Source organism: Patiria miniata, unplaced genomic scaffold, assembly GCF_015706575.1.
Source record: "Patiria miniata isolate m_02_andy unplaced genomic scaffold, ASM1570657v1 HiC_scaffold_20, whole genome shotgun sequence".
Classification (NCBI taxonomy): domain Eukaryota; kingdom Metazoa; phylum Echinodermata; class Asteroidea; order Valvatida; family Asterinidae; genus Patiria; species Patiria miniata.
The window spans coordinates 20,082,613-20,105,053 of record NW_024037059.1 but is presented as its reverse complement, the minus strand read 5'-3'; the positions used below and the strand labels follow the sequence as shown (position 1 = coordinate 20,105,053).

At 42.0% G+C, this 22,441-nt stretch overlaps 1 protein-coding gene across 1 annotated transcript in view; it reads right to left on the bottom strand.

Annotated features, from left to right (window-relative positions):
* Window positions 1-22,441, bottom strand: part of LOC119728806 (gamma-aminobutyric acid type B receptor subunit 2-like) — a 53,698-nt gene that overhangs the window by 10,498 nt on the left and 20,759 nt on the right. Inside the window, exons 7-11 of the mRNA XM_038201206.1 lie at window positions 21,890-22,120; window positions 20,459-20,522; window positions 16,520-16,600; window positions 10,630-10,795; window positions 2,708-2,840 (exon numbers count right to left, since the gene is read on the bottom strand). Coding sequence (XP_038057134.1) covers window positions 2,708-2,840; window positions 10,630-10,795; window positions 16,520-16,600; window positions 20,459-20,522; window positions 21,890-22,120 — 675 coding nt within the window. The remainder of the gene's footprint in view (window positions 1-2,707; window positions 2,841-10,629; window positions 10,796-16,519; window positions 16,601-20,458; window positions 20,523-21,889; window positions 22,121-22,441) is intronic.

The following is a 22,441-nucleotide window of genomic DNA, read 5'->3' as shown; positions in this document are numbered from 1 at the left end:
TGGAAGCTAGATCCCCCCCCCCCCCCGCTGCAAACAACGTTTTGTTCAGAGCTATTTCGCAGACGACTATACGGTCACTGGCACGGCATTCAACTTCAAGTTAATTCAATCATTTTGTTTCCCTTCTTCTCGAGATTCACAGAGAACTAAAAAAAAAGTTGAGTGCCTCTATTCCGATATCTGTTAATACCAACGACTTAGTCTAAGTGTTCTAAGTGCAAAAAAATAACTGCACTTCTTCCGATCGTTTTCTTTGCACGTCTCTCTCCATAAGCACTTTGTGATATTTTTAATGGTTCTCGTCTCTACAGAACGCCATGGGCGAAGAAATCCGAGCCCAATCGCCCGTTGGCCAATTTAAACGATGCTATACGAGAGAAGTTGGATTTCCCACTGAATGACATGGCGTCTCTGACCCTTTAATGAAGTTTATGACTTCATTAACACTCCATCTCTAAGGTTTTGTACTGTCTCTGAGTTTGTTTGTACGTGTCGCTGTGTTCTGCATTTGGTCTCGTTTCTTGTCACAGTCGTAATGATCTGCATGTTTTCTTACTCTTGCTTTCTACTGATGTTTCTGGGGAATCTAGTTTTTACCTCCTCCAAGGAGGTTAAATTTTCATCGGATTTTGTTTGTTGGTTTGTTGGTTGGTTTGTTTGTCTAACAAGATAACTCTAAAAGTTATGGACGGATTTGCATGACAATATTTTTAGGAGTGGTCTTTGGTACAAGGACACATCCATTGGATTTTGGAAGTGATCCGGATCTGGGTCTGGGTCTCGGTCTTTTAAAGGATTCTTCTCCATTTATGCGAGTATTTCTTGTAGGTGTACTGGCAATATGGCGGAGAATTGCTTAGCCTTGGCGGAGGTTTGCGCTCTCTGAGTGCTTTCTAGTTTCTTTGGGTTTTTTTCCGTTTCTTTAGGCAATCACAAACTTCCGCTTCTTGGTATTTCGGTGTCGTTGTTTCCCCTACGTTTTGTAACGTAGTTCTTTACAACCTTCAGCTTTAAAAAAAAAAAAATAACTCCGTGCATTCTCATTTCATCATGATAGTCTTGCTTTGTATAATTCGACATTTAATTGCTTGTCAAAAAATCTGAACCAAGAAAACCAACGTCTTGTTGAATTATGAAAACCATTAAATCATAATCCAAGCGACTGAACTGCCATTTTGTTTACACCTAACTCCGTAAGTCTGTTTGTATTCATATTCCATATCTTCTCAAGTTTGCCACTGTGTGTAATGTCAGTTATGAGTGTCATTTAAACAATGTTATGCAGACCATAGATATCTGAAGAATTTCTTCTTATGTGATGCAGACACACACACGCACGCCAAACGGGTCGTCGACGCGCGCCAGATGTGTCAGTGAGTGCGCACACGTGCAACTCGGCACGATTCGGTCCACTTGCAAGACCGCGGGCTGTTTCACGGGATGACTCGAACCAAAAGGGAAGGGTCATCGATAGGTAACTTCGTTGAGGCAAGCCCGGTAGTGCATGAGATCTGTCGTAAACATATCAGTACAGTGTATCTAGAAGGTTGTTTTTCCCCTCCATCCGCTACAGGGATGACAGATAAGAATGATCTGCATATAGCACGATACTTTCATCGGTATAGCTAACCTTAAGTTGAGCATTCCCAAATTGACACGTATACACTCTGAAACAGTTTTATATTAAAAATTCCAAAATGGTAGTCATTAATCACCATAACGACGCACACCTTTATGCACCATCACCTACAACATAATACCCCACCTATCAACGCGTTTAAAGAATAGCCCGCAAAGCTGCGGTACATTTGAAAAGACAGTTCGTTAACCTTTACACATTATTCAGCCAATATGCATGCCAACACAAGGTTTTTAACATTTTCTTTATACCAATGTTGCTCAGTTATTCATGACTGCGGGGATATGCACGTAGGGCATTAATGGAAAGCTGATAAACCCTCCATTATGCTGCAACCATCCTGGAAGATTTAACATCTACATCTCATAATTTAAAATAGAAATACATGTACCTTAATATTTCTGAAAATCCTGATTTTTGTTCTGGTTTTTTTGATTGGTGCTAGAATTGAAAACTTTTTGAAGACGCTTGGTGGCATGGCAGCAAAATACACCGGTCCTTTTGCAATTTGCTTACGTCATTTTGAACATGCGCACATTAGCTTGAACATGACCATAAACAACTGAAAATAACCGTTGTGTGTGCGACACCATGCGTCTGAAAAGTCTCCCATTATCATGGGCGTCGCCAGGATTGTTTCGGGGGGGGGGGCAAAGCACATTATTTCTAAAAAGAAATCCTTGTACGTTCTCCAGCATATTCTAAATTAATCATTGTTTTCGAGGGTGGACGGGGGACATTTGCCAACCCCACCCACATTGATACCCCTGCGGTCGCCCCTGTTGTTAAATGTGTATTAAATTAACAGCAATATGACTTCCCAACTCCTCTTCTTTTTTCCCTTCTTATTTTTTTTGGGGGGATGCCTTTCCGGGGGCACCCCCCAGCCCCATCCTGGCGACGCCCATGTCCATTATGCACACATTGCTCACTTGTGGATGGGTCGCAATCAACTACAATGGATGGGGGTTAATACAGTGTGGCTTGGCAAGGAAAATTTATTTAAACATACATAGAAAACGTGATAGAATCTCGATTTCACAAAGTCGACTCTCTTAGATTAAGTACCTGACACATTATCTGCAGTTGCCCATCACTGAGTAGTCTGGCGTCCACTCCCAGTAGGATGGCCGTCCCGTACGTCATGATGCATCCCACAATGATGAGATCGTTGAGGTTGGGACTAGACATCTTGATCAGCCTGTGGCAAGGATGGGAATCAAATTTCAAATTAGCATATCTCAGTTGAATAACCAAAAAAAAACAGAAAAACAAGCAGGCAACTTTGTATTTTTTTCTTTAATGTACGATGCGCTATCGAAATGTTACAAAAACACTGGCTCTTTACAATAACAAGAGTAGGGAAAAGAAGCTTTTGAAATTTGAAGCATCTTTACTTGTTTGTATATAGCATGTCTGAGTTAAAACAAAACAGGGGGAAACATGCAGGACATTTTGTCTTTTATTGTCTTTAAAGGATACGATGTGCTGCCAAAATGTTAAAAGTGTGAGAATTCATACTATTCATTGAAGTGATACTTTCAAAGTAGATATTCTTGGTTGCATGCTTGTCAAAATACTTGCGTTCTCAGGTTTGTTTGCTAGAGAAAAGATTGCTTGTGACCGTGCATACATAAAATAATAAATTGCTTCAACTTTCCAAAATTGATGCTTGCAGCAACATCACGGTGCTCGACTGCACCACATCGGGACGCATCAAAGAGACGTTTCGTACATTGAAAATTAGAACTTATTTAGTATGTTTACGGAGCAGTTCAGATTCGTATTTTAAGATTTAAAAAAAAAATACATCTGACTATTTTATATGTTCACATTTTTTGGAAGAAACTAATTTACAGATGGCTTCATGCATTTTGTAGGTTTTTGATATCGGTTTTCATTTTATTACTCACGCTCCGTATTTCTCCATTATTAATAGGCTTCTTTCAACTGAACAGAGCTCATACAAATGCAATCTGGCTGTATCAGTGTTGAGAGCTGTATTTTGCATTCCGTATTACGGGATCTATGGGCCTCCAGCTTCCCTACCGAATCTGTTAACAAGGACTTGTTGCCATTTCCCGACGACAATTATTTCAAGTCGATGGAAATAATAGGATCAATTTACAATTTCCGCGGATAGGATTTGTAGGGAATACGAATATTTATTAACGAACGCGCATAATACTGCGGATATTATTCATGTAAATCCTTTCGATTGAAAAACAAAATCAACACGGGAAACACTTCAGTAAGTAAGACAACCAGGATCTGGCTTGCTAGAATTAAACCCACTTTGATGGACCTAACTCGGTGATATTTAGACTAGACACAGCGGACAGTGATCCCTTTGGAATGACGTGTACTGCCTGTGCGGCAGGAACCCCAAAGGGGAAAAAAGAGGAGGATTTCTTCGGAATATCGGACGAGCTATTTACAGCTGATCCGCCGGTGGTGCACAGCTGTGTATATAGGTGAGATGCCCGAGGGCAAACTGCAACCCTGGTATCGCCTTTTTTTTCTTGTTCCGTGGCTAGATGACAAGTGCAAATGCAGAGAAAATGTGTGACGCCTGAAGTTGATCTACCGACCAGCCACTCGAAAGACACCGCCGGGACACTGAATCTTTCTTTTAGCCAGAACGTCCCGACAATCGATCTGAAACCGATGACCACTCCACGTTGCGCAGTGATGGGGACGGAACACTGCAATTACGGCCTTCCACATGTGACGGGTGCGCTCCTAAAACATCGATTTTTTTTCTTCTCCGGCCAAATCGAGGCTGATAGGCCTGTGCGCGTTCGAATCAGAAGTAAAATGCGAAGAGATCCTCAGTTTGTCTTTACGTCAAACTAACTATGGCCACAAGTCATTTTGTTTGGAGATCAACATGATGTCCTCCTTTCTGCCTATGTCAGTACATGTAACATGTCTAGTACGGTGCCCTGTTTCTACATCTTGTGCAAATTACAAATTTGAGTTGTCCAAAACAGAACGCTGCTATTATCACCGTGATGCGGGGAAGGTCGTTGTGCAGCTACTTCAAGCTCTCAGCTGGAATGATCTGCTGTTCTGATCAAAATATTCCAGACAAAAAAGGCCTGAACTTGAGGTCAACAAAATGAGAAAAAAAACCGGGATACAGCCCGTGACGATGTATTATTATGTAATGAATATGAAATCTAGGACCACAAAACATCAACAGTAACACCTTTGGAAGCGTAACAAACAAGTGGGATATAAAGGCATGTCCTTCTTTTAAAAATAGTTTTTTAAATGTCTTTTTAAAACAAAACCAAAAAAAGGGATCAGTTAAAATAATAACAATTACCAGAAATCAGCGAGCAGAATAATGTCCAGCTCAAAATACGCTATTAAAGGTACAATAGGATTTGCTTTTCGTGCTGTTTTCGTTTGAAGCAAAACAAATTGTTCAAAACTGTAAGAAGGGTGCATACCAGCTAACCTGTCGAGGCTACAGCTCATTGCTACTAGACATGTTGAAAAAAAACCAGAGAAAACGTATGCAGAAACTCAATTCCATTGTTAACGCACATAACAAAAAAAAATGTATGCCCAGGGACCACTTTCTTTTACCACCTTGATTTTTTTCTCCGACTGATATTATTCCTGGAGGAATAATTTCACAGGGTATTTTGTCCTGTCTTCCCTTTGAGCAAGGATTTTCTCGTTAAATCAGTCTATGTACGTCGCAAAATGTTCCTATGTACCTTTCATGACATTTTCTATATGCGTTAGCCCTTGTGCAGCAGGCTATTTCATCGTGAACTCTATAAATCCACGAGATACAACCACTGCCGTCCCATCCCCGGGCGGGACTATATGATCGTCATCGCCCAATCTCTTTTCAAGGATTTTTCGAAGTAGAAACGGTAATATTCCGCAGCCGCCCTGCAGTAGATTTGTATGAATAACTAATAAACCAGAATTTTTTATATCTGTGCCACGGACATGACTAGTGGCTGATGCCTTGGTGATGGCAAGGACGAACTGAAATTGAATCAGGTGTTGTTTTCCCCTTTTCGTTTCCCCAAGCTATTCCTGGACGATATTATGTTTTTTTTTCTGCAACCAAGTATAGTTATGCGCATGCGTCAGTTGGTAACGGAATGGTTCTGGGACTTAACTTCCGTTAAAAAAAACCCTCAAGAAGTCAGAAAATGTCAAATTTATTTCATCCATCAGTAGGACTTAATTAAAACACAACTAAAAAAAATTTACATGGGGGAAGATAAAACATTAACTTCCGGAGACTCAAACCCGCACTGCCTGGAAACAGCCAGTTGTGAATTTCTATACGCCCGAGGACAATGCTTTGTGTTTCCCTTTGCCCCCGTTATATAACACTCTCCCATAGACTAAGCACATAACCGTACGATCGAGGACCGTTTTCAACAAAAGACCCAACACTTTTGTTCTCCCTTTGTGTCTGTCCTCTATCCTGTACTCCGACATAGCGTAGCAGCCTGCAGTGATGCAACGCCTTTCCCCGTGGAATCCCAACCGTTTGAAGTTATTTCAAATCACATCTCTGTTCAATCACGCGATATGTTTCATCCATGCGTATTAAGCTAAATGATGTTACCAGCCTGCGGAAGAACAGTTTTCCTCCCTGGGCCTTTTATAATGCATGAAATTAATAATTAATTGTGCTTATATAGCGCTTTCCATCGTATCAACGATCTCAAAGCGCTTATTACCCCGTTCATCAGGCCAATGGGGCCCAAGAGCACAAACACCATGTTCCTGGGAGGGTTCGAACCCACGCACCATCGCACGTGAGTCAATCACCGTAACCACGGGGCCATGGCATCCTATACTTTTGTGAACAGCACGAGGCAACGCCACGTGCCATTAATGTTCCACGATCTTAATTGCGAAGCCGGTCGTTTCCAAAAAGAAAACAGATATCATTTTCGCCTATGCAAATTCAGAATCGAAGGCATTGCTGGATCTACGGGGCTTAGGGGTTAAAATCCCTGCTGGGCCGCAAAAAAAAAAAATTAGAGAAAAATCATGCAGCAAAGCTCCCTTCTTGATCCAAACCATGGATCCATCCCTGGAAGGAGAAGTACATGTTACTTGCATTGAGTATATACAAGTCCGTATCAGTAGCAAATATTTAGTTAGGGGCAAACATGTACAGGTTGGACCACATGACGATACCGACTTGCTGAGACAAGCTGTTATTCCAGGGTTTTGGACTTTCCTTGTGGTGAGGCTTAGAGTACTACACACGAAAGTAAGACAAGAGGGACATAAGAGGCGAATCAACAGTCCAAGTCAACCTAGCTGGCTCTGGAAAAGTCTGTATCAACTTTGCCGCACTAGGGCATCTAGAGCATGAATGTTTTGTCACGAAGGATGGTGACCAACATTCGCGCAGCGAGAATTCGCCTTGAGGGGGAGGGGGGATGAAGGCTATCGGCCGGGGAAAACATTTAGTTTCCAGGAGGCCTGGAGGAGGAAAATTTGAAGTGCGGGGAAATGTGTTTTGGTTTTGACACATTTGTTTTGGTTCTCAAGGGGCCACCGCATGTTCGTGAGACAAATTTTGTAAGTGTACATGACTGTACAGCTTCGTTTTGAAGAAAAAAAAACCTTTCGGCAGGTATGATGAATTGCTTTTAGTGTAATTGTGTTCGTTGAAAGCCACAAAATCGCGTAAAAATCCTACATCTAACCTGTTGAACTTTCAGCTCAGTGGTCGCCATATACAGTTTAAGAAAACAGAGAAAACGCTCGCACAATTTTGGGTCTCGTAACAGGATTCCACTGCTAACGCACGTAGGAAAATAACATGCCCGCTGGCAACCTATTTTGAAACCCCTTAAATGCTAGTTTTCTTCTAAACGATCCCTTTCCAGACAAAACTGAATGCCGCAGGATGTTTGATACCAGTCCTACCTTAAATTTGAGCAAAGTTTCAGTCATTGAATCGCTAGGTACTTTTTAGGGTAATTGTAAATAATCCTACATGGCTTTAACTGAAACTGTGCTTTACCAGTATTAATTGGATTCGGGCTTTTCTGTTTCCCATTTTTCCCTTCGTATTATTATTCGTGTTTTACGTAATTTGGTAATATTTTCGGTAACCACTAACAAACCCCTTCAGTCATGACGCCACTGGTGACAATCAATCGCCACAGTTCAACAATCGTCATAAAGGTATAGCATATACGGTTTTCGGGGTTTTTTTGAGTGCCTGGCGCCGAGTTAATATACTGAAACCTTCGGGTAATGTATTGTGGCCTTAAAGGAGACTTTTGGAAATCTGTAAATCTTTCCCTTTTTCAACCTGTTTACGAGCAAGACGTTTGAATCCTCTGGGTTGAGCTCATCGAGTACCTTGTAATCCACGCTGGCGACAGATTTTTGAACACGAATTTAGGTTTCAGTCTGTTGAAAGAACACGTGCCAGACGGTAAGCCACGTGAAGGGTGTGTTTTATTGCTTCAAGCTCCATGTAATCTGGATAAGCTTGTGGAGGGTTAAGTCGGTCAACACGGTTAACGTTGCTATTGGGAATCTAATGCGTATAGAGTCTTCATTGAGTCGACAGAGGAAAAAAAAAAGGACATCAAAAAAGACGGACTGAGGTTTTGTGTGTGTCATAATGAGTTCAACGTCCTGTGTTTGAAATCATTTCCCATAAAAAATAAATAAAAAGATTCTTTCACCAGGACGTTAAGAATCTCTAATGAGACTTGTGGATTCTCAAGTCTCCGACGACTGAACAATAACCGGTGCTAAAGAAGAAAATAAGCGGGGCAAATAAGCGCGAAGTGGCGTCCCAACGGGGTTGTCGCACAATGCCCGTCATTACGTTTTGTGAGTTCGAGTTTGATAAACCCAACATCGGGCGATGTTCTTGCGATGATCATCAGGAGCGATTGGCCCGACAAGAACGGGTCCCTTGGAGGAGAAGTGCGATAAGGTAAGAAGGCGGATGATGAGGGCAATAACTGACAAGTTAGCAACAAGGGAGCGTCATTTGCGAAGGAGATTTTTCAAGGCGAGAAAAAAACTGTCAGATTTTGCCTGACAATAATGTAACCTTGTGCGGTTGGGAATAAAGATACTGTAGAATGCCGGCGGTCAAGTTGTATTTGCAAAACTGTATCGGCTATTGTTCGTGTATCCGCTTTTGCCATAGGCCTACCCTAAGAAGCAGTTTATCCGGTTAGAAATTGATGCTGATTAATGTCAAGCCATCCACATCACTCTTTTGGTTCTTTTGATTTCTTACTTTCAACTTTAGAAATGACAAAATCTTGTACTTTTCAAGTTGTAAAGTTGTTCTTTTTTCTTGGGTCGCTGCTGAATACAATTTAAAGAGTTGCACTCCATACACTGCAAAAACTGCAGTGTTAAATTTACACTGTTGGTATCTATATAGGACCATCTGGTGTTAAATTTTACTGGTGTTGTCCTATATAGATACCGAATGGTGTTAAATTAACACTACAGTTTTTGCAGTGTACCCTTGGTGTCTCATTAGGAAGATGACCATTGCAGATCCGGCGTCTAGAATCATTTCAACTTGCTTTAAACTCTTGAATAAGAGGGTGCCTGACTATTTTTTCAATGATGCCACCGTTTGTTTCCCTTACATTTTTTTGTCATTTGAGCACAAACATAAAGCTAACTTTTTGCCAATGAATGAAAAATTATTCACCCAAGCTCAATAGGGGGGAATCCGAATTTGCAAAATCTTCATTCCTGCTACTCTTCTAAAGGATCACCCCCTAAAAATGAGACGGTTCGCCTCATGTTTGCTTAATTGGAGTACTTCAAAGCTTCGACTTAAAAAAAACCTGTATTGAACTTTTATGCTTGAACCAAATTAGGAACATACATGGACATTTCGCTTAAAATCAATATCTGATCAGTACAGGGTGAGTAAAAACAAAAGGAACCAACCCCCCCCCCAAAAAAAAATATATATATATATTTCATATTTAAAACATAAAAAATTGCACCAAACATGCTTATGACTGGAAAGCCAATTTCATAAGCTACGTTTAGATGGCAAAATTACTGAAATTACTCGATCCCTTCGAAGAATATCACCATTTAAACGCAATTCCCTTAAAACATGATTCGTCCAAAAAAGCAGCTTATCGTGTGTTCTGACTGTTTTGAACAACAAAGAAAATGGCACAGAGTACTTGTTTCAACAGCTGTCAACAACTGTAGTCCACAATATCTTTATTAACAACCCTATTAGCAAATAATATTATTTATAAACTCCACTTTCTTTTAAAAGACGGGCCTTCAAAAGGACTTTGTTGAATATTTTTTAACTTTTAAACTGAGGTTTTGTCGCTGGTGATGTTTGAAGACAATTGTGACGACGATTCTTGAAATCTCATTTTTTGGACGAAAGAGGCTCTAGGGTCATTGTGTTAAAATGGTGATATTCTTTGAACGGATTGAGCAATTTCAGTAATATTTTCATCTAAAGGTAGCCTGTGAAATTGGCTTTCCAGTCATTATCATGTTTGGTGGTACATATTTTTATAAATATGAAGTATAATTTTCGGGGTTTGGGATACGCTTTTTTTTACTCACCCTGTATATGAAAATATGGACCCTCGCTGAGCCGAGTGTGTTTCCAGCCTCGAGAACCCTTTAATCACGAATTTGGAATATGAAGACGAACCGGAAACGTATTCGATGTTTCGCAAACACCACGACCCTGCAACTGGCAACGTGCGAATTGCTTGGCTTCAGCTGGCAATTTACACACGCGCCTATGGAAGGGGCTGCAGCCCCTTCCCATAGACATAAGCGTTAACTATCGGTGTCATATGAAATTTTGACTCGTGTGAAATCTGGTCACTTTTACCTTTTTTATATATGGACTCTAAACGTCACACGTTACCTGCCACGGTCCTTTTATATACATGCGCAATGCATACACATACGGCTGTATAGCTATTACTTCCCCGGCTGGTCATACTTACCTTTCGTTCCTGTAGAAGACGTTGAATGCGAGGAAGCCGCAAGCCATGGCGATGCCGACGGAGGCGAAGGCGGTCATGCTGACGAAGAGCTCGTAGGAGACTGAGTCCTTGTGGTACTCGGTCACCGTGATGTCGTTGTCGTCTGGTGGCTTGCCGCCACTGGACGCTAAGAACAAGAAAAACAGTCCACAGTGAGTAATGCGGGACCTACATGAAGCCCAAACAACCCTGTACCAATGTATCACAAGACAAAACGGTAGCCCCAACCCGCTCGGAACTGTAGCCCAGGACCTAAAGCTAAAACCAAACTCAGTACAGAACTACCCAGGACCTAAGTTTACCCCAAACACGTACAGAACTTAGCCCAGGGCCTAAGGCTAACACAAACCCAGTACAGAACTGTAGCCCAGTACTACAACCTTAACACAGAACAGAACTGTAGCTCAGGACCTAAAGCTAAAACAAACCCATTGAGAACTTTAGCCCAGGACCTAAAGCTAACTCACTCCCAGTACAGTACTGTAGCCCAGGACCTAAAGCTAACTCAAACCGAGTACAGAACTGTAGCCCGCAGGGCCTAAAGCTAACTCAAACCGAGTACAGAACTGAAGCCCAGGACCTAAAGCTAACTCAAACCCAGTACAGAACTGTAGCTCAGGACCTAAAGCTAACTCAAACCGAGTACAGAACTGTAGCCCGCAGGGCCTAAAGCTAACTCAAACCCAAACAGAACTTAGCCCAGGGCCTAAGGCTAACACAAACCCAGTACAGAACTGTAGCCCAGGACCTAAAGCTAACTCAAACCGAGTACAGAACTGTAGCCCGCAGGGCCTAAAGCTAACTCAAACCGAGTACAGAACTGTAGACCAGGGCCTAAAGCTAACTCAAACCCAAACAGAACTGTAGCCCAGGACCTAAATCTAACCCAAATCCAGTACAAAACTGCAGCCCAGGACCTAAAGCCAACTCAAACCCAGTACAGAACTGTAGCTCAGGACCTAAAGCTAACTCAAACCGAGTACAGAACTGTAGCCCGCAGGGCCTAAAGCTAACTCAAACCCAAACAGAACTGTAGCCCAGGACCTAAAGCTAACCCAAATCCAGTACAAAACTGCAGCCCAGGACCTATAAAGCTAACTCAAACCCAGTACAGAACTGTAGCCCAGGACCTAAAGCTAACTCAAACCCAAACAGAACTGTAGCCCAGGACCTAAAGCTAACCCAAATCCAGTACAAAACTGCAGCCCAGGACCTAAAGCTAACTCAAACCCAGTACAGGACTGTAGCCCAGGACCTAAAGCTAACTGAAAACCAGTACAGAACTGTAGCCCAGGGCCTAAAGCTAACTCAAACCGAGTACAGAACTGTAGCCCAGGGCCTAAAGCTAACTCAAACCGAGTACAGAACTGTAGCCCAGGGCCTAAAGCTAACTCAAACCCAGTACAGAACTGTAGCCCAGGACCTAAAGCTAACCCAAATCCAGTACAAAACTGCAGCCCAGGACCTAAAGCTAACTCAAACCCAGTACAGAACTGTAGCTCAGGACCTAAAGCTAACTCAAACCCAGTACAGAACTGTAGCCTGGGACCTAAAGCTAACTGAAAACCAGTACAGAACTGTAGCCCAGGACCTAAAGCTGACTAAAACCCTATAGAAATGTAGCCCAGGACCTAAATAAATGCTAAACTAAACCAAGTTGGCTACAGAACTGTAGCCCAGGACCTAAAGCTGACTGAAACCAAGAACTGTAGCCCAGGACCTAAAACTGACAGAAACCCTATAGAACTGTAGCCCAGGACCTAAATAAATGCTAAACCAAACCAAGTTGGCTACAGAACTGTAGCCCAGGACCTAAAGCTGACTGAAATCCAGAACTGTAGCCCAGGACCTAAAACTGACAGAAACCCTATAGAACTGTAGCCCAGGACCTATATAAATGCTAAACCAAACCAAGTAGGCTACAGAACTGTAGCCCAGGAACTAAAGCTAACCCAAACCCGTTACAGAACTTTAGCCCAGGACTATAAAGTTAATCTTAACTCAGTACAGAAATGTAGCCCAAGACCCAAAGCTAACCCAGTACAAAACTGTAGTCATTTTGCCTAACGCTGGTTAAATTTACCCAAATTTAAGCAGCGTTAGGTAAAATGACACATTTTAACCAACTGTTCTTTACAAGGTGAACAGCCCAACAGTTGGTAAAAAAATACACAACGTTGGGCAAAATGTGCCCAACGTTTGGTGAAAGTTGGGCAAAATTTGACAAACTGTTAACCAGCGTTTTGAGAGTGCAGTGGGTGGCACGCGATGCGCGGTATCCCGCTAATTTAATTCAATTGCGTCGGCGCGGTGGGGACAAAGTCGAATGTGTAAATCTTTCCGACACAAACTGATGAGCAAATAATCATTGCTTTGTATTTTTTTAAATTGGCTGAAGATTTATTTCCGGACCAATAATCCTGTACCTATGTAAATGAATGCACTAGATTACCAGCAGGTGCAAGTGACATGATCGAAAAGCACGTCCATTTCTTGGTAAGGTCTTCAGGGATGTAAAAACGGATCAGATTTAATTTACACTTTTAATAGCCGAACTGAGGTACGGCTCTCAACCCAATTTAAATGGGCATTCGGTCATTGCGAAACCGAGTGCAGACTCCGAGTCCCATTCGATTTTGTTTGTTTTTTTTCTTTGGGGCCAATCCGCTCAGAGTCTCTCGAGACTTGGGTGCCAGATTGTTTTCTGCCGACACAGTAAATGTGTGGGACGGGGAGTAATACCTCGTGAATATGGACAGCTTTTTCCGCGTGCATATCAAAGTGGGAGAAAAAAAGGTTGTAGTCCTGTCAGATTTACCGAGTGGGTGACTCTTTCTTGGAGCCGTAGGACAGCCACATCGCGGTTCTTCGACTAACGGGGTATTTATTTATGTAGATAAACCGGCAGTGGATTTCTTCCGATAAGTAAGTGAAGAGGAACGTCCGAACTTGATGTCAAATATTCCAGCACTGTATTTCTGAGGCCGGTCAGAGTCGTAACTTGGGTGGAGTAACTTTTACCACGAAGGCGAACGTGTCGTAGACATGTCACGTGATTTGGGGGAATCTCTCATTATTTTTTTAACAGGATGATGCTCAAATAAGGGTTGAGCAGATTCCATTTTGAGGAAGAATGGGTCTTTAAGTATTTAACTGGATCAAGGCTTGACCAGCTGGCTAGCTTGCGATTTGTATTATTAATACCATTCACAAAGTGGATATCGACGTTTTCTGTTCGGTGTTATACATTTTGTTTTTCTCGTCGGTTTTAATCAAGTTTCCAGACTTAAATCTGATCAGCGTTAATAAAACGGGCGAGCGCATGGATAGCCACAAGCCAAGCAAATTTACTGTAAACATTTCGGTCAACTAATACCAACTGAAACACTCTTGGGCAAATTCGTCCCAATCGTCGGTTAATTTTTACCCGAATTATAAACCAACAATGAGGTAACTTGGTACTAATGTTGGGCAAAAAACATTGCCCACAGTATTTTAATCAACTTTTCTTAGAGTGAGAATGGAACAAGTATAATGATCGAAATTTGATCTCATCTTAGCTGGTTTCCTTATTTAATAAGGAAGCAAGCTAACAGGGTCAGCATATGAGTTAGGAGAGCTTATGCCGTGAACATTCCAGCAAAACAGTCCAGCTATTATTAGCTAACTATAGCGATGCGGTGAACCGGCAAAAGCTACTGGCCACTCGGTCGGCAAGGCGCTCGGGGGGGGGGACCAACTGTAACCCGGGAGATGAGCTTTACGGCACGCAAGGAAGCCATCCGGAAAAAGTCGACCAGGCATTAAATTCGTGGAGCCAATTAATTCACCGGCCGTCCGGCCTGCCAAGCGTGAGGGCAGGTGTTGGGCATTGGGAATTGGGGTGGGAAAGGATAGGGTTGGGAAGCCGATTAGCCGTTAAAACTTTGCAACAAGGCGGCCGCGTCAGCGGACCTAAAGCACGGATGGGATAAGGGTTGGAGTTGGGTGGGGCTACGGTGGGCTGGGGTGGTGTGGAGTAAGGATTGGGTGGGATGGGGTGGGGTTGAGTGGACGCAAGATGCAGTGTGGTTGAGGTAGAGAGAGTTGGGTGTAAGTGGTGGTAGGGTCTTGTAGGGTTTAGGTATGAGCTGGGATAGGGGTAGAAGTTAGGGTGGGTAGGATGAGGTAAAGTGGGGTTGGGAGGTGGTCTATTCGTGTGTAGGGGCGGGGTAGGATGGGTTGGGCGGTTGGGGAGCGGAGTAAGAACTGGGTGGGATCGGGTTGGTTTGATTGGTGAGCGTGGCAAACAGTGTGGTCGAGGTGGAGAAAATTGGGTAAGTGGTGGTATATGGGCTGGGTATCAGCTGGAATAAGCGTGGGGGTAAGTTGTGGTGAGAAAGGGTGGAGAAAAGTGGGTTATGAGTTGGGGTAAGATAGGTAGGGTTGGGCAGTGGAAAGCGGTCACGAAATCGTCCTGCCTCAACTTACACAGCCAGCTTGGCAACTGATACTGCCAGTTTAACTCGTATAACCGCCCTTGCTAGTATGGTCCTTTGACATTTAAAGATCACACTCCATACTTACGACTATAACGACCCGATTTAATGGTACCAAATTCCCGACCGTCAAAATTAAACATGTAGATCGTGCACTCTCGGAAACTGGTGTTGATATGCAATCCTACTCGTATCCGTGTCAATTCCATGCGGGAACAGTAATAATTCTTCTTGGAGAACTTCAACATCAATTATTCAACAGGGCTTTGATGGTGCAGCTGTCCTCCAATTATAGGACCGAATATTGAGGGGGCTGTTCCTGAACCCGCCGGGAAATGTTCTAATTAACGAAACGGGTCTCAAAATGAATAATTCAAAAAAAATGGTAAATATTCAAAGAGATCACGGGGAGATGTCGCCCTGGGTTTTTTTGGCGGGGGGGGGGTATTTTTATATCGTCTCAAAGCCGCCTTCGGTTGAAACCTGCCGGTACAGTTAAAGAGCACTTCTTGGGTCTCGTGTTTCAAACTCCCCCGATGAAAAATGAACTGTATGTATGTATTAAAATGTATTTGATGCTGATAATTGGGAAGAAGGCTTCAAGCTTTCGGTAACAGGAAAATAAAGAGGCAAAGTTCAAAAAATGACATGCAACCTTAGCGTTATTTCGACTAGGTCAACGGGATTCTATATTAGTTTTTCGATCTGATCGGTTCCCGAAGATGAGTTTTTATTAAAATCTCGTCAATTTCTAGTCAAAAAGAGTTAGACTAATTAACCTAAAGATGTTAACATTAATTTGCCATTAGCTTGGGCAGATGCATTCTTCACCCGTCGAAACGAACTACGCTCTATTAACAAAATATTAAGTTACAATCAATCTAGGATGAATAATGATCTCTATGACGAAACTTTGAGTATTTTGTTAATGATTTATTTCAGACAATTAACCTACGATGACATGAACTGATCAGCTGTCAGAGACCAGCTCGAAAATACATTACTTTTTATTATGATGAATGGTATACATATTTGTAACAAATTATTTACTTCGAATCAAGTGAATTTTTTTATTCATCCTGGTCGCAAAGTTCTCGAACGATAAAACTAGCAAACGCAAAACGTACACGTGGTATTTATTTCTGAAAAGGAATAACATATGACCTGTGGTCGTAAAACTGCCAAGTGTAACACAAACACCTTGCTGGAGTTACCTGCACTAATTGCGCACTTGTGGTTCAGAATCGTTTCTTCAACGGCCGCAATAAATTTCCCGGGTTTATTTACTGATGACAGGTTTTTTAATACCTGTCCATGGTTGTAAAAAAAAATATCTCTAATCAACGACGAAGGTTTATCGGTTATTTACTTACCGAATATCTCTTCTACTGTGTAGTACCATCTGATGGTATCTGTGACCCGGTTGTAATGGCCGATGTCGTAGTCGGTACCATCTGAACATTAAGGAGAAGGAAAAATGAATAAACTCGATTGCAGGCTCAGAGAGCTAAAACCTCCCCCAAGGCTGAACAATAATTTCTTCGCCATGTTGTCAGTACACCCAATGGAAAAACACGCATATCAACCGGGCTTTTATATTTCATTGCACATTCCCAACTCCCCCATAGTATCAAATGGTTGAGTCCATTGACCTGTTGGTTTCAATAGTGTGTGTGCTATGCGCTCACAGACTGCACGCTGGGTGACCTAAACACGTGTCCCAATTTCATGGTCTCAACACATATTCGCACAAACAAAATGGTGAAAAATTCTATAAAAAAAAAGTCGTGGATCCTAACCAAGATCTCGATCATTTCCAAAATCGAATCGATTCGTACTTGTACCGAGGACCACCCCTTAAAAAATGTTCACGAAAATCCGTCCATGACATTTTGAGTTATCTTGTTAACAGACAAACAAACACCGATGAAAACAATACCTCATTGGCGGAGGTAACAAACATAATACTCAAAGATACACGAACGCAAAGCGAATTGAATGGCACGAAGCCCTAGCTTTGCTGCAGTATGGGAAAAAATTGTCGGATTTGAGATGTCTTTGAACGTAAATTTATGAATTCATAAATTTACGTTCAAAGACATCTCAAATCCGACAATTTTATTAATTAAATCAAATTCATTAGAGTCTTTAAATGACGTTAGTTGATGTGAACTCCGCGTTTGTCTATCCCCACCTATTTTGTTTCAATCAATCAAATTATTGAATGGCAATTTGGGAGTAGTTTCTTCAAGCAGAGTTCCTCGTCAACAAATTTCATCTTTGAAGGCCTTGTGTGCCGTATATCAAGGAACATTTCTAAACAAAAATAATAAAAAGCTTCATAATGTCAAGTATGATGGGTTGCAGACGTGTGATAGATTGACAACAAACGGTCAAAGTGTAACTAGCGGTTGATGACCGGATGAAATCATCTAACAATAACCCTGAAAGCAAAGGGCAGGAAACGGCCCAATGGAAGGAAATGATGAACGAGAGCTCGGAGGCTGGCGATAAATAAGAGAGTAGATTGCAAGTAGGCGACAGGAAACCGAAATTGTATCCTGGGGAAGCTCAATCGGCATAACATCTCTCCGTAAGAATATTGGTTGATGGCTTATCACAAATAGGAGGGTTTTGGAGCAACTCAGATGTATTGGGGCAAAGTTGATTTCAAGCTCGTTCTTCATTGTAGAACCCAATTTGTATGCCTCACGTATGGAGAGATTTTCGGTGTCATAGCTAAGCTCTGCTCCGAGTCAAGTGAAATGAAATATATGGTGGTGCACGCCAATCGCAAACATTAGGGGTTATGATCTAGTGGTTAAAGTTCGTGACTCGGAGGGTCAGGGGTTCGAATCCTGCTGCTGGCCATATGTTGTATCCTTGGGCAAGCCACTTCACCCCAACTTGTCAATCCAGGAGTATAAATGGGTACCGGTATTAGCTGTAGGTAACCTGCGATGAACTGGCATCACATCCAGGGGGAATAGAAATGTCCTTAGTTGTTTCCTGTCGAGGGTTCTCATTGCAAATCCATTATGGGATCTCAAGGACCTGAAACAAGAGGTAAACGCCGGCCTGATGGGCCATATTTGGCCTTTTTGTGATACACACAAATCTCAAACATTGGGGGGAGACAGTGGTTAGGGTTCGTGACTCATGATCGAATGGTCATGGGTTCGATTCCAGCTGCTGGGTATATGTTGTGTCCTTGGGCAAGCCTTTTCATCCCCACTTGTCCACCCAGCAGTATAAATAGGTACCGGCATTAGCCGGGGAGTATAACCCTGCGATGGACTGGCATCCCATCCAGGGGGAATAGAAATGTCCTCGGTTGTTTCATGTCACTGAAACAGGAGATAAACGCCGGCCTGATGGGCTATATTGGCCATAGTTGTGGTACACACAACACAAACATCAAGGGGGAGGGTATAGTGGTTAGGGTTCACGACTCATGATCGGATGGTCATGGGTTCGAATCCAGTTGTTGGTCATATGTTGTGTCCTTGGGCAAGCCACTTCACCACCACTTGTCCACCCAGCAGTATAAATAGGTACCGGCATTAGCAGGGAGTATAACCTGCGATTGACCAGCATCCCATCCAGGGGGAATAGAAATGTCCTCAGTTGTTTCATGTCACTGTACCGGAGATAAACGCCGACCTGATGGCCCATATTGGCTTGTGACAGACTTTACTTTACACGCAAATTTCGAATGCGCTTCCAAATCGAGGGTCCTCATTGCAAATCCATTATGGGACCTCGAGAACTGTTTGTCTCATTCATAAACTCGTCCCAAAAAGGGAGCACTGACATCCTTAACGTCAGTGTTTATTTGAAATTCGTCAGTATAAGTGCAACTCACTGAGCCTCCCCGTCTTGAGCGGTATGCACAGGCTTTCGATTATGGATTGAAATTTGAGGATTTAGACATACAAAAAGGGATGGTGGAAAATGTCAAGGAATCTGCAAATGATTTAGTTGCATTATCTTTATACCATGCATTAAATGATCTTCCTCTGAGGTTGTTTTGCTCGTGATTAGTGACCATATTTAGTGCAATCCTATTGTCTTTTTGAAAGCTTTTATCATTTTACTATTATAACACATTATATTATAATGTCAAATTATGTAAGTTATGTGAATTTTCAGTTTTGTTCAGCTTGTGCTAACTTCTTGGTTTTATCGTATTTGCTGTTAACGGCTGTTTTTCTAGTTGTATTTCTTTAATAACACCAAAATATGAATTTCATGTTTCATTTAACCCACATGACCAATTAAAGAATTAAATTTGAATTTGAGTTTGAATTCATAACCTGTACTAAGATTGTTTTGAATTGCGCCCGAAATGAACACCCATGCGTGTGCGTTGTGTCAACGCTGCGCGCACCCATTTACAGATTCGCCACATTACAAACTAACTACTAACGGAAATTTCCAAAAATGCGTCACTGGACGCATGTTTGGAAATGGTCTACTTTTATTGTTTTCTTTAAAATGACAGCATGCCAAAAGAACAACTTCACAGGGAGTTTATTGCTATTACTGAAGTAAGCTTTTCAACAATAATTTCGTCAGTTGCATATTGGATAGCTGCAAATGATCTGCTCTACCTTTAACGAATACAACTGAACTTTAAATCGCTACGCGCCAACGGAGAATACAGGTTTAATGTTTGCCACTCAATACGGCGTTCATCGTAGCGAGTCCCAGCTCAGGCTGACAGAGGTGCAATTCAAGATGAAACGCGAAACACGAACAAGCGTTACAATTCACAAGGGATTGTATCTTTTGGGATATGGAGCAGAAATGAAAAGAAAACACATTCAAATAAACGATCAGTGGACCCTTGTAGTTGTAAATCTTGCTTCCTTTTGATTTTTGTTAAATGTAACGATAGATGCACAATCTCGGTTTTTAAGTCGTCTTCAACTCTGTTAATGTTAACTGGAGAAACAGACGAAACGATCCGACAGGGAAATTATCAAGGACAAAAAAAATAAAATTTCGAGAGAAAAAAATCGGACCCAGAAATTTAAGACTTTTTTGTTGGCTTAATTTCCCTTGTTGGATTAAGATAGTGCTCTGATGCCAGATTGGACGGTAAAGTATCCATTGGAGCCGACATCGACATTCACGCTGTAATTACAGAACAGGTTCGGTTTTTGCTTGCATCTGAAGATCATCCCATTTGCCCACCTGGATTGAAGTTGTCTCCGATCACATTTGACGGGAGGTATTCGGTTCAGAATACGATACACATGTCCTTTGTGAACAGGTAATCATAATATTCAGCATATTTATATACTTACTGATGATTCTCCGGATTCGAAACTCGCCTCGCCTGTCTCCGTTGGAGTCGAATGAAACCAGACCCTGCGGTTGGGAGAAGATGGGTTTAGCGTTTATTATCAGTGTGTCATGGCTGCCCCCAGGGACCGGGAAGACAGCAATTCAAGGGTATCATCGCGGGAACATGAGCCGGTGTTCGCCGGCAGGCAACACGCGCTGGACTCGGTCAGTGGATCCATCCACGGAAGCCATATGGCTTTGCTTGCTACATGTACATGAAGTTGGCAATTCCAGTGTTATGAAAGCAAGAGCAATATCCGCGACAGAGCTAATTTGGCATGATATCTAATTAATGACTCGGAGAAATGATCCAAAACTCCTAGTCTGTAATCTCCTTGACAGTTAGGCCTACCAGATGATGGATGTACAAGATTTGGAAGATTAAATTTCAGGTTTATGTAATGAGTTCTTTGAAAAAAAAAATATTTGGATAATACACCACATACTCTCTTTGATAGGTTGATAGTCCAGATGAATTGCATCCCATGGCAAAATTAATAAAGTACCAAATAATATTGAATTAGGGAACATAGGCTATGTTGTTGGGAGTATCTATGTCGTCGTTAGTCACCAATAACTGTTGTATCTTGCAGTCAGAGTGATCTATACAAAAACGGCATGGTATTTGGACACCACGTATACGTACACAGACATCAGTTACAAAAGGAACATTTAAAATGAACCTTGTTTTCCTTCATGTTCATGTGCTTGTTTTTTGTCGTATTTGTTTGCATGATTTGTCCTGGTCAAATAAATAATAACAATTAGGGAGCTTGATTGTAGTAGGAAATACAACGTAAAACACGCATGTTCCTGATTTTTTTTACTTGCCATGAGCTTTCTTACAAAAAGGGGACGGGAAGAAAATAAGTGCGATATGAAACAGAAATCTGTTAGATTGAGGTTTACCTAACCGTCAATAAGATCATTTGTATACAAAGCTTTGTACAAAGCGAATAACGAACTGGAGGAAATCAATTATTATTTTAAGGATGGATCTATAGAATGGCGGGCCATGTCCTGCTTCAGCAGCATCAAATCCTAAATCAAATTGGCAAAAATTTAGAGTATTTCAGTTTGGTATGGGCAAAAAGGGGCTTCCTAAATACTCTGCAGCTAGCCAGGCTACAGCTTCAAATATTATGCCCAAAAGTGTGACATTTTTGTGTGTGCCCCTGTTACACCTGACCTGTGTAATTTGCCATAGAGTTATCATTAAAATTGACTTCAAATTATATGTATATTTGTTTGGCATGTACTTTGGTTCACACAATCACTCCTGGAGATATGCATTAAAAAACAATGTCCTGAATTTACCAAATCTATATATCAGATGCAACAGGGACACCAAAAATAAATTGGACACCAACTTTATGGAATGACCCACTTACAGACACGCCCATGAAACTGAGCTGGTCCAGGCTCATGCAGATCGCCTGCGTCATCCGGGTCTCGTTGTAGAAGAACTGGTCGAGGGTCTTGGGCTTGATGAGCTCGATGGAGTTGTTCAGGGCCAGCGCGGCCGCCCAGACCGCGTCGTAGGCGTACGGGGTGGGCTTGATCTCCACCCGGTAGTCCGTGCCTGTCTTGTTCAGCATGATGTCGCGGTACTGGGACGGAGTCTGGCAAATTCAAAAGTCGATAAGAAGCTCAATGTTTGCTGATATCTTATGTTCCGAAAGGTTTAATTTTATCCATGCACTCTTGAAAACAACATTCAAAATAGGCTTATACTGACTGTTTTTTTCTAGCTCCAAAAGTTTAACTGAGTTGCTACGAAATCACACGCCGTTAATTTAAGCTTACTAGATTCCCATTCACTGTAGATCGTCGAGAAAATTGTTCCAAAACCTAGACTAGAAGACATCAATAATCTTGCTGGATTTTAAATTGCACCAAACTGACCCTAAATGCCTTTTTGTTTCTACAACAATCTGAGCAAA